This window comes from Oncorhynchus mykiss, chromosome 18, assembly GCF_013265735.2.
Source record: "Oncorhynchus mykiss isolate Arlee chromosome 18, USDA_OmykA_1.1, whole genome shotgun sequence".
NCBI classification, from domain to species: domain Eukaryota; kingdom Metazoa; phylum Chordata; class Actinopteri; order Salmoniformes; family Salmonidae; genus Oncorhynchus; species Oncorhynchus mykiss.
Genome location: NC_048582.1, coordinates 41,156,673 through 41,169,142, shown reverse-complemented (window position 1 = coordinate 41,169,142; position 12,470 = coordinate 41,156,673). Strand labels below are relative to the sequence as shown.

Sequence of the window (12,470 nt, the reverse complement as noted above, 5' to 3'; positions counted from 1 at the left end):
GGTGTAAACTGTAATGCCAAATCGCAGACATCCAATGTCCCACAATCCTCATCGCCGCCGAAGGTGACAGGGGACAGAAAAAATGGCAACTGCGTACCTTACTCACCACCAAAAAGTCTTGAGGCTGTACAAAAAATCCTTGAGGCACCTTGAATCATGGTGTATTTTTAGGTAAGCAAAGTAGTTCTAGTTATGGAGTCGTATTGAATAATGTGCAATGTTCTTATCGACTGCATGGAACCAACCAACTAGCTAGCTAGCACCGCGCAGGGTGCTAGCTAGCTAGCTAGGTCACCCTCTGTTTACCCCTGCGCGGTGCTAATGTAACGTAATAAGCTCTCTGACATGCTATAGTAACTAGCTGATGGATAAACAATACATTAGCTAGCTATCTGCTCGATTCAAGTTGGTGTTTGCCTCTGTACTATGATAGCTAATGTGTTTAGCTAGCTGTCCATCATACACGCACAGTCAGTGTAGCCTATTGTTGTTGACATCAACGTTGGCACCACCTAACAGTACTAATTTGGATTACAGGGATAAATACCGCTTTTACGCGTGTATGATGAGGGCACGCTTCGACGAGGCCAAGGATGAGAAGGACATGGTCAAAGCCACTATGATGCTGAAGGCAGGGGAGGAGGAATTCTGGTCTAACCAACACCCCCAGCCTTACCTATTCCCTGACTCTCCCGGAGGAACTTCATATGAAAGATATGAAATGTACAAGGTAACTAAATTAGGAGATTGTCCAACATCTGCATGTGCATTGTGTGTTACGGATTATGGTCCATCTTTTATCCTGGGATTTACGGTATTACTAGTTAAGTACACAAGGGGGCACCAAAAATATGCATAAAAGCCCATTGATTGGGCGTCTATTACCACAATGCAAACAAAATTAGCACAAGTAATAGCAAATCTCCATGGAGGCTGCTAGCTGAATATGATAACGAGCGCAAATGAAAATAAACAAATTACAAAGACAGACATTACAGCTCATTTAGTTACAGTACCAGTCAAATGTTTGGACACAGCTACTCATTCAAGAATATATCACAGACAGTGTCACCAGCAAAGCACCATCACACTTCCTCCTCCATGCTTCACGGTGGGAACCACACATGCGGAGATCATCCGTTCACCTACTCTGCGTCTCACAAAGACACAGCAGTTGGAATCAAAAATCTCAAATTTGGACTCATCAGACCAAAGGACAGATTTCCACTGGTCTAATGTCCATTGCTCGTGTTTCTTTGCCCAAGCAAGTCTCTTGGGCCAAGAAGAGAGGTTTTTGAGACTGCACTTGAAGAAACTTTTTAAAAGTTCTTGAAATGTTCTGGATTGACAGACCTGTGTGTCTTAAAGTAATTATGGACTGTCATTTCTCATTGCTTATTGGAGCTCTTCTTGCCAGAATATGGACTTGTTTTTTACCAAATAGGGCTATTTTCTGTGTACCTTGTCACAACAACTGATTGGCTCAAACGCATTAAGGAAAGAACATTGCATAACTTAACAAGGCACACCTGTTAATTGAAATGCATTCCAAGTGACTACCTCATGAAGCTGGTTGAGAGAATGCCAATAGTGTGCAAAGCTGTCAAGGTGGCTACTTTGAAGAATCTCAAATATTTTATATTTAAACTAATTAAATTTTGGCTGTGTTATCTCATAGTTTTGATGTCTTCACTACAATGTAGGAAATAGTCAAAATAAAGAAACTCTGGAATGAGTAGGTGTGTCCAAACTTTTGACTGGTACTGTAGGTAGGAGCTACTGAATGTCATTTTTGGTGACTTTGGACATTTACAAGCGAATGTGAACGAGAGACATTGTTCATTTGCACAAAGTTTTGTCGAAAGAAGAACAGTAAGGCTCTGAAGCAGCATGTGTACACGCTGTGCCTGTGCGGAGTCTGGAGTCGCTAGAGCAACGGTTAGTGCAACGGTCCTGCCTGCTTTGCTTAGAGAAGAGGTGGCAGGAGTAGACAGGGCTGAGAACGGACAGGACAAAAAACTCAAGGAAACCATGCAGTGGCAGCTGTACAGATAACTCATCCAAAGGGCATTGACTTCTCAAACACGGCCGATGCGAACACTGATGCCTTGTGACCTTATTAATTCAGCCACTTGTTTAGATAAACTTAGGGGTCGTGTTAACTTGCAAGTTTACACGGAATTCTTAGTTATTCATTTTCTCAATCTAAAGGTACAACCTAGATTTGAGCCAATATCTTAAGTAGCTGCTGCTGAACAGGTTATTATAGCTGACTCATTTTCAAAAAACGACTTCATATCGAAGGACTGCATTTGACGGCCTGCACATGCGCAGTTCGGCACGAGATGACCGTTAGAACCGATTACGTTTTTCTGTGCATGAGTTTAGCTAGCCAAAGTCGCCGTGACATCTCCAAGCTTGATCTGGGAATTCTATTGGAGAAGCAGTTTTCTGATTTCTTGTATTCTGTTTGTACAGGTCCCCGAATGGTGTCTAGATCACTGGCATCCGTCAGAGAAGGCCATGTATCCTGACTACTTTGCCAAGAGGGAGCAGTGGAAGAAGCTGCGAGAACAGAGCTGGGCAGGAGAGGTGAGTTAGGCTACAGTCCCTTTTCCATGAAGTGAAGAATTCTGTCCATTCTCTGTGCTAAACAAAGCATCAAAGTTAAAGAATGCATGGTTTGATGTTCACCAGTGGGTCTGTTTTTACATTTAGTAGTTTAGCACAAGCCCTTATCCATTGCGACTTAGTTAGTGCATTCATCTTAAGATAGCTATTTTAGAAGAAAAATGTACTTACTATGATTGTGATATGTGGTCGTATCACCTAGCTATCAGAAAAGTCACTGCTAGTAGGGGGGGAAAGCCAAGGGCAAGTGTTAGTTTACAAAAGGTACTTTTATGTTTTATTTTATATCTTTATATTTGCCGACAAGTACACTCCCCAACCTAAATCTTCCAAAAAGGGTCTGAGTTGGAAGTCTGGGAACATTTGATTTATGCAATGTTCGTTCAAGTCATAATCAGGGCCCTGGCATATTTTCTTTGGAGTTCTATAATTACTTCCCTCCTGTTGGATTAGAAATATGACATTATCAAACGTTCATATGAATTAAATAACCCAATTGATTATACTCACTTCAGACCGCCGTATCAATCTACATCAATTGTTGAAATTTGAACTGTTCTGAGTCTTAAGCTGGTGTCGTCTCTCGTTTCAGGTTCAGCAGCTGCAGGAAGAGACCCCTGCCATTGGGCCCAAGACCGAGGCCCTGCCCCCGGCCCGTAAGGACGGTGACCTCCCCCCTCTGTGGTGGCAGTACGTCACCCGCCCCAGGGAGCGCCCCGTCTAAGAGCCCCCGGATGACACTACCTGGTGATAACTCCATAGTGGCACATGGCAGCTCACCACGGTACCTACTACCACACAACAGCATGCAGATTCACCTCCTGGGGAATTACTATCCATCTGTAAAGATAATTATATAATGGAGTTGTTGCAGTATGTTTTGTCAAAAGATATTCCACCCTGCCTGAATGACTTTCAAATGTACTTATTTTCCTGTACAAGGACATCTGTTTAAATAAATATGAGTATCATTCATGTGTCTCTTGAGCAAGTGATACAAATTTTATGATCTCCACTTAGTCAGGAAATCATACTACAACAAAGATGAGACTTTCGATGTGAATTGTAGTAAGCAGAAAATCAAAGAAACACTTCTAGAACCTTTTTCAACAGACGCACATTCTGCTACATCTTTATTTTTAGCTGAAACAACTGTTACATAGAAAATAGGAGACAGAATTCCGGAACTGAACAATAATTATCTTAGACAACGTCAGTGGTACAGAAAGAGGTCAACTCTGTCCAAACATGTCTCTAGGTCATCAGCAACTGACTCACAAGGCTAAAGTACTAGTGTGTGTCAATCTAGACCACAATCTGCGTCCCAATGCCCCTTCATTTCCTTGCCTCTTTTCCCTCATGTCCGTGAACTTCAAGATGAACACATTAGATTAACATTATGTTTACATCATATTACTTTTACCTGTCACATGTAGGCTAAGTCCTCTTGAATCTGACCATGAAGAAAAGGAAATGAGAGAAGGAAACTATTGCAGACTATTGGGACAAAACCTCGTATTTGCAAGGTGTGAGTTTAACTTTGACTTCTAACCATTTAGCATACATTAGATTTAGCAACGTATCTTTACACCAACGGCTGTACTTTCGAAAAAAATACTACAGTATATTACAGCTAAGTTTTACATGGACAATATCAGACCATTTGTATAGAATAATTGAGTTGTGAGCCATACAGGATTTTCAGCTTCATATGCATGTCGTTGCATCGGCCACACTTTAGTTTCCCCTGCCTTACCTGTCTTGAATGGAAAAATAATCAGGCTGCAGTCACTATGCAGAAAGTCAAACTGCTCTCAAAATGGGGGAAATGTATTGGGATAAATAGGTTCAGTATAAAAATGAGCTTTAACACATTAGAGTAAAAAATAACAAAACATGCATTACTCGATCTCATTTAACGGGCTGTGTTTGACAGTGAAGCTGGTCTACAACACCACAAACTAAGGTATGGCATTCATGAAAAATTATAGTGGAAGATATGACAATGTTTAGAATATCTACACATATTAGGCCATGTCATTTTGTGAAATACTTTAGGTAGTCGCAATAGTGAATTCTGTCTTCAGTTCACGGTGCTTAACACAAGCTAACAAACTCCACTATGTTACCTTTCACTTTTTAATATTTTTTCTTTACATATTCTAATACTATTAGTTTGTTTTCGCGTTTCGAATGACTTCTAGTTGCCAGTGATCACCACTAGCTTTCACAGAGTCTACTAGTATTTTCACAGCAGGACAAGCACGTTTTCCAGTTATATTTGCGTATGAATCCTCTGTATGCCATTTAGCACAGCATCACTTGCATTGAAATAAATGATCAGTCTCAAGCGTAATGGAAACTCTCGGGCTCTAATTCTCGAGAAAAACAGGAAAGTAAATAAGCCTATCCTATAGCCACCAATCAATGAGTGCTTCCACTGACACCAGAGTTGCATTCAAGGTAGAAACCCTTTGAAACATATTTTACTATTTACAAATGATGTGAAACCAGTTGACAACCACTCCTTCGATTGTTAAGAATTGTTAGTGTGGCAAGTCTTTGCGTCCTTATTTGCTGACCAAGAAGCTGACTATTGACAGTGGGTTGTATTTATTCTCGCTCTGAATCTTTTGGCGGTCTAGTTTATTAGGGTTGCAATTATTTGGGGTAGAACATGCAATTTGATTTATTTTTCAATGGCAAAAGAAAAAAATAGATCAAACACTGGCTATTACAGGAAAGTAAAATGTTGCTCTCCATTGTGGTTATTTCCCTATGTACCCCTCTTCTCCACACAGTCTTACCTTCTATACCTTTCTCCCTCCAATCTTTTTTTTTGTTTTGTTACTGTGGATTCACAGAGAAGATGAATCATATTCAGTAAAATAAAGTCTTAAGTTAATTCAGCTCCAAGTCTTTTGGCACCTTTCATGACAATGGACGGGGTAAAACGTGAAAGTACGAAGAGGAGCATTGAACACGAAACATACAAACGCATCAAAATATAAATATGTACATACAAATAAAAGATTATATATTTTCCGTCATTTGAAAATAGTCAAAGCAGTTGTCGCTCCGTTTCCCTCCTCCCCAACTTTCCCGTGTCTAGACTCCCACCCTTTTCTTAAACCTATGGGTGAAGACACAGATACTGTATGTGATTAAATCTGCTACATTGAGGGGCAGTGGACATTGTACACTAAGCGAAGCATCTCACACTATTCGCGGCGCCGACCGGTCGTTGGATGCCGTCTTCTTCAGCTTGACCCCTCGCCGTATGGCCAAGAGCACGTCTTCCCCCTCGCCGCACCCGGGCTCCTCCTCCTGAACCTCTGGCAGGGCCTCGCGGTCCCACTCCGACAGCCTACTACCAGACTGAGGTGGGGAAGTGGGAGGATCGGAGGGGGCCTGAGTGTCCCAAGTTGCCTTGGGAGACACCAACAACCCGTTGTCACCCGCTGAAGAGAGTGGGCTCCGGGGGCTTAGTGGTCCCCCTCCCTCACTCTCTCCTCTGAAGAACACCCCGGGGTGCTCGGGCACAGTGGGCGTCTTGACGGGGATCATGGGGGGCTTGACAGGGATGGGGCCCAGACCCAAGCTTCCGGAGGGCCGGCGCAGGTTGGGCTTGGAGGAGGGCGTGCGGCGGATGGTGGCCACCCCGGGGGTGACAATGCTGGCGGGGGAGGGGGCTGTGGTGGGGATGCCCGCTGTGGAGGCCGGCCGCTTGGCATGGAACATGCGGCGGTAGGACTGGCTGATGTCACTGTTGCGGGGGATGGTGGAGGACTTGTCGAAATCGGGCTGGTCTGTCTCCTGGTCACCACCCACGGAGAAGTAGTCGTAGTCGGACACTGGCGGGAAGAGATAATATGTGGATGAGGATCATTGTCACCTACACACACAGTACACTTCAAATACACATTTTTCATCCGTATGGATATTAATAAGAAAATGCCATTAGACAGAGGTTCAGATCCTTATTCAAAACACGACTAACACCTACTATTGTTCACTATAATTCAAAGTGAGTGGATCCCTATCAAATATCCATACATTAACCTTCTATGGTACATATTAAGGACTGACGGCGATTACCCCTAACATGCAGCGAGAGAGACACATACACACTAAAGTACCTTGTGAGGGGATGGTGTCCTCAGAGCAGCAGGGCGTGGTGTTCTGGGTGCTGTAGCCACTGGAGCACTGCAGGGAGTCCCTGCTGGAGCGCTGGATATCCAGCTGCAACCCGCGGGCCAGAGCCAGGGCCAGCTCCTCATGGGCCTCCGCCTCCTCCTGCAGACACACACATATTAATACGTATAGCTTATACATACCTATGCAATACGGGCCCTATTCAGACTTGGGATAAGTTGACTTTAAGGACAATTCCAGCCACTTTTCAATCACATTTTCATTATCTCCAGCACCATACCAGTGTCTACAGATCTGAAAACAGCACGGTCTATGAGCTATGATCTGTGGTTAAGATGATAAGAAGAAAGGTCCTAAAAAAATATGCTTATCTGTGACATCACAGAGTAGGATTACAAGGGAGGATATTTTCGAGGGAGGATATTTTCTGGCTCCTCACACGTCACTGTGAATCTCATAGTGTTTGAAAATCACCGTTAATAAAATGTTGTAACATTTTGGTGATGTCATCGGGTATATTTTATTCTACAAAATGTAGAAATGTGCCGTTTTCACATACAGTATGTAGACAATGGTATTGTGATGGGGAAAATTAGATAGAAAAGTGGGTGAGTTTCCCTTTAATATCGACTTAAGTAAAAAAAAATAATAATAATGTTGACCTAAGTCCACATTTTATTAAGTCCATGTTATCTCAAGCATACAGCAAAATACATATTAAAACACAGATTTCACACCAAACAGACAACTGCATTAAACAGCCGCACAACAGACCTGGGTTAAATACTATGTCAAATACTTATAAAAACTTGAGCTGTGCTTGATTTAGTTTCCCTTATAGTATACAGTAAACAGGTCTTTCGTACAATAAAAATACACACATGGCATTCACATGGTCATAAAACACATTCATATACTGTACACCTCTACATTAAGGATATAGGTATTAGCATCCACGTGTTTCTGTAATTATGGGTGTAGCTGATTCATGATTTCACCCGCTGAGAAACGCTGCCTGCCTGCCTGCCTCGTCCCGACACCTACACGTTTATTACTAGGGGACAGCTGGAGATCGAATTTGAATATTGAAACAATGTTAAAAACAAATGTCAGAGAGACAGATAGCAAGGTTTATACAAATCTCCGCTTTGAAAACTACATGTTAGTCTTAAAGAAATGTGAGAATGTCTAGATGCTTTTTATAGTGGAGATCAAATGTTTAAATTGATTGGCTGAGCTGATGGAACAGAGTAAATAGGCATTTTAACTTCATAGATTTAGCCGGTGGTAACTTGTGGAATAGATACCGGCTGGAATGCGGTTTTAACCAATCAGCATTCAGGATTAGACCCACCCGTTGTATAACTGCATTGGTGCCCTTGGCTCTCTGGGGCTCATCCCCTGGTGTGGTGGCCTGGGGGCTGCTGGGATCTGGAGTCTCCCTCTTCTCCTTGGTCCTCCTCAAGGTGTTCACCATGGGCTGGTCGTAAGGCCCTGGCTTGGCCCAGTCCTACAAAACACAGAGAGACAAAGCTCTTGAGCAATGCCCACCAAAAATAGCTCAGCTCTGTTGTGTAGCTCTGATAGCTCTGTTGTGTTCATTACGCAAGAAACTGAAGAAAAAGGACTGAAACTGATTGGGTTTTTATAGCATTCATGCCTTTATGAATGACATTTATACTGTATGACTTCACATATAAAGACTTGCATAATGTAACCGGAGAGTGTTTGCAATCTCCCTGTGATTGTGAGAAGTGACTGTGAGAAGTGATTGTGAGACGTGATTGTGAGACGTGATTGTATCAGTGTCTGATCATCCACAGAGGAGACTGGAAGAGAAGGAGGAGAATAAGGAAGGAGGAAGAGGAGGAGGCGGTCGATGACAGAACGGACGCACCTTCCAGGTGAGGACCTTGGAGGAGGGGATCATGCCCGGTCCCAGGGCGCAATAGGGGGGGCTGTCCACCAGGAGGGCGGAACCTGGTCTCGACCATGCCCACTCGGGGGAGGTGGGAGAGTAGGAGGGCGAGGCGAGGGGGGTGGAGGGGGAGGATGGAGGGAGGTCGGGGTAGACCTCCTGCATGCCCCCGCCAGACAGACAGGGGGCTGCGGAGGGCCCCTGATGATGATGATCATACCCGTTTGACAGCTGAATGTGAGTGGAGGACAAAGTGACACAACAATGAGAAATCATAAGTCAAAATGGCAGCTGTTGGTGATGAAAAAGGAAGGTCAAAATGATGCACACGACTGACACCAGATGGAATCTAACAACATCAAATCCTGGTAGCAGACCTGTTTCATGTTCAGCAGGTACATTTAGAAACAAAAGATAAATGGAGAAGGTAGGCTACTACTTGTCCAATAAGAATGCTCCTGTATTTGAGGCCCACTGAACATGACGCTGTTGTCTATGTGACAGGAATGAGGGAGGTTTGATCAACCAGCGAAAGTGCACCTAATAACACTGCTCGTGTTTTGTACATGTCTATGAGTGTCTAAACGTGTGTTCACCTGTTCCACCCTAGTGCTGGAGCAGGTCTCCTTAGAGGAGGCAGGTGAGGAAGAGGAGGACGAGGAGGAGCTGCCCTCACTGACAGGCTGGCAAGTCTCAGAGATGGCCGAGGATGAAGAGGTAGAGGTCTGCAGCAAAAGCCGTGCAGCAGGACAGAAAGGCGCACACACACACACAAATATACATGAAAAGATTCAGACACACACACACACACACACACACACACACACACACAAAGAAGCAGTTCAAAACAAAGCAGCCACAAAGAGACACGTAAGAAAGACAAGACGCACAGACAGAAGTACAGAGAAAAAGAACAGGAGAAAAACATTCTGGGTTCGCAACATCGATAAGAAGAAAAAACATATGAAACATATCCTACAAAAGCTATAAGCACTACGGCGAAGCATGAAAGTTATGCAAATCAGCATGACTTGTCACACACTAAACAGCTGACAGTATGCAGACGCAGAGATTGCAATGGACCATATTAATAATAGTAGAGTCATACAGCAGGTGCTGAGTCTAAGGTGGGTGGGTGGGTGGGGGGGGGCTTATGTACACACCTCAGAAAACAGAGGAGCTGCTCAGCCACTAAAAGCCTTCCACATAGCACAGCCATTTCAGTGGTAATTGAGCAGCCACAACAAAGGCATATACAGTGCCTTGCGAAAGTATTCGGCCCCCTTGAACTTTGCGACCTTTTGCCACATTTCAGGCTTCAAACATAAAGATATAAAACTGTATTTTTTTGTGAAGAATCAACAACAAGTGGGACACAATCATGAAGTGGAACGACATTTATTGGATATTTCAAACTTTTTTAACAAATCAAAAACTGAAAAATTGGGCGTGCAAAATTATTCAGCCCCCTTAAGTTAATACTTTGTAGCGCCACCTTTTGCTGCGATTACAGCTGTAAGTCGCTTGGGGTATGTCTCTATCAGTTTTGCACATCGAGAGACTAAAATGTTTTCCCATTCCTCCTTGCAAAACAGCTCGAGCTCAGTGAGGTTGGATGGAGAGCATTTGTGAACAGCAGTTTTCAGTTCTTTCCACAGATTCTCGATTGGATTCAGGTCTGGACTTTGACTTGGCCATTCTAACACCTGGATATGTTTATTTTTGAACCATTCCATTGTAGATTTTGCTTTATGTTTTGGATCATTGTCTTGTTGGAAGACAAATCTCCGTCCCAGTCTCAGGTCTTTTGCAGACTCCATCAGGTTTTCTTCCAGAATGGTCCGGTATTTGGCTCCATCCATCTTCCCATCAATTTTAACCATCTTCCCTGTCCCTGCTGAAGAAAAGCAGGCCCAAACCATGATGCTGCCACCACCATGTTTGACAGTGGGGATGGTGTGTTCAGCTGTGTTGCTTTTACGCCAAACATAACGTTTTGCATTGTTGCCAAAAAGTTCAATTTTGGTTTCATCTGACCAGAGCACCTTCTTCCACATGTTTGGTGTGTCTCCCAGGTGGCTTGTGGCAAACTTTAAACAACACTTTTTATGGATATCTTTAATAAATGGCTTTCTTCTTGCCACTCTTCCATAAAGGCCAGATTTGTGCAATATATGACTGATTGTTGTCCTATGGACAGAGTTTCCCACCTCAGCTGTAGATCTCGGCAGTTCATCCAGAGTGATCATGGGCCTCTTGGCTGCATCTCTGATCAGTCTTCTCCTTGTATGAGCTGAAAGTTTAGAGGGACGGCCAGGTCTTGGTAGATTTGCAGTGGTCTGATACTCCTTCCATTTCAATATTATCGCTTGCACAGTGCTCCTTGGGATGTTTAAAGCTTGGGAAATCTTTTTGTATCCAAATCCGGCATTAAACTTCTTCACAACAGTATCTCGGACCTGCCTGGTGTGTTCCTTGTTCTTCATGATGCTCTCTGCGCTTTTAACGGACCTCTGAGACTATCACAGTGCAGGTGCATTTATACGGAGACTTGATTACACACAGGTGGATTGTATTTATCATCATTAGTCATTTAGGTCAACATTGGATCATTCAGAGATCCTCACTGAACTTCTGGAGAGAGTTTGCTGCACTGAAAGTAAAGGGGCTGAATAATTTTGCACGCCCAATTTTTCAGTTTTTGATTTGTTAAAAAAGTTTGAAATATCCAATAAATGTCGTTCCACTTCATGATTGTGTCCCACTTGTTGTTGATTCTTCACAAAAAAATACAGTTTTATATCTTTAAGTTTGAAGCCTGAAATGTGGCAAAAGGTTGCAAAGTTCAAGGGGGCCGAATACTTTCGCAAGGCACTGTACTTCCAGCCACCACTGAGACCCCACAAGCCTTATCTTGTATCTAAGCAACACTGTAGTTGTCATACAGGTATACAATACGTAATCTACATGATCTACGTGCAGTGACTAAACACACACTTTGTGTGTGTGTGTGTATGCGTGGGTGCGCAATCAATCAGACCCAGGTGTGTGTTGGGTCTGTGAGCAGGGTGCCTGGCTGGTTGGGCTGCTGCTCACCCCTGTGGCCCTACTGGTCTAATGTAATGTGGGTTTGAATGTGAGGGTGACTCATCGAGATCTATCTGCACCGTTTCTCACAGTGACGCCAACCTCTGCTGTCTAATGAGCCCCGTTACCTAGCAACCTGGGAGGATTGTCTCTCACCAGCAACAGAGCCCAGGTGGGGAGAGTGAAGTGTCGGGTGGAATACAATGCCACCGTTACTGTGTGTGTGCATATGTTTTAGTTCATAGAGTATGTTGCTGCTTCTTAGCGGTTTAGGGTTTGAGGGGTGTTGATAAAGCAGTCGTAAACCCACAAGTTCCTGTTCTCGTCTCTCCGCAGTACCTGTGGGTGGGTGTCAGGGGGCATGGGCGAGGGCGACTTGGACTGGTAGGCATCCTGGGAGATGAAGCCGGAGTCGTGGGAAGAGACACTAGAAAGGCGGGCGGGGCCTTGCTGAGGGAGGGCGGAGCTCCGGTAGCGGTAGTGGGAGGTGGGGGAGTGGCAGTGAGAGCCGCTGGAGCGAGAGTCGCTGCTGTTGACGCTGTTCAGACTACTACGAGAGACAATGAGAGAACACAGTCTTTTGGTTACTATGGATATTGGTAACTGGTTCTCAACTGAAATGCCTGGTTAAACTAAGCAAATAGATAAATAAATATTGATTCAAAACAATATTTACATG

The 12,470-nt window shown here is 43.8% G+C and overlaps 2 protein-coding genes across 7 annotated transcripts in view; one reads left to right on the top strand and one right to left on the bottom strand.

Annotated features, from left to right (window-relative positions):
- The first annotated feature begins 10 nt into the window (after nt 1-10).
- On the top strand, nt 11-3,604 carry ndufb9 (NADH:ubiquinone oxidoreductase subunit B9). The gene is made up of 4 exons (XM_021572058.2): nt 11-171; nt 538-730; nt 2,479-2,592; nt 3,224-3,604. Exons 1-4 carry the CDS (start codon nt 83-85, stop codon nt 3,353-3,355), a joined length of 528 nt encoding a protein of 175 aa, XP_021427733.1. The 5' UTR covers nt 11-82; the 3' UTR covers nt 3,356-3,604.
- Nucleotides 3,605-3,733: 129 nt separating this feature from the next.
- The window catches only part of LOC110496261 (MTSS I-BAR domain containing 1), a 48,502-nt gene continuing 39,765 nt past the window's right edge, over nt 3,734-12,470 (bottom strand). For 2 of the 6 annotated variants that reach the window (XM_021572049.2, XM_021572050.2), the window contains 6 exons: nt 12,131-12,341; nt 9,301-9,429; nt 8,684-8,935; nt 8,141-8,296; nt 6,771-6,927; nt 3,734-6,485 (listed from right to left, as the gene is read on the bottom strand). In XM_021572049.2, the coding sequence (XP_021427724.2) occupies nt 5,848-6,485; nt 6,771-6,927; nt 8,141-8,296; nt 8,684-8,935; nt 9,301-9,429; nt 12,131-12,341 (1,543 nt within the window). In that variant the 3' untranslated portion in view covers nt 3,734-5,847. The remainder of the gene's footprint in view (nt 6,486-6,770; nt 6,928-8,140; nt 8,297-8,683; nt 8,936-9,300; nt 9,430-12,130; nt 12,342-12,470) is intronic. The other 4 variants (XM_021572053.2, XM_036952836.1, XM_021572052.2 and 1 more) reach the window with 3 other exon arrangements.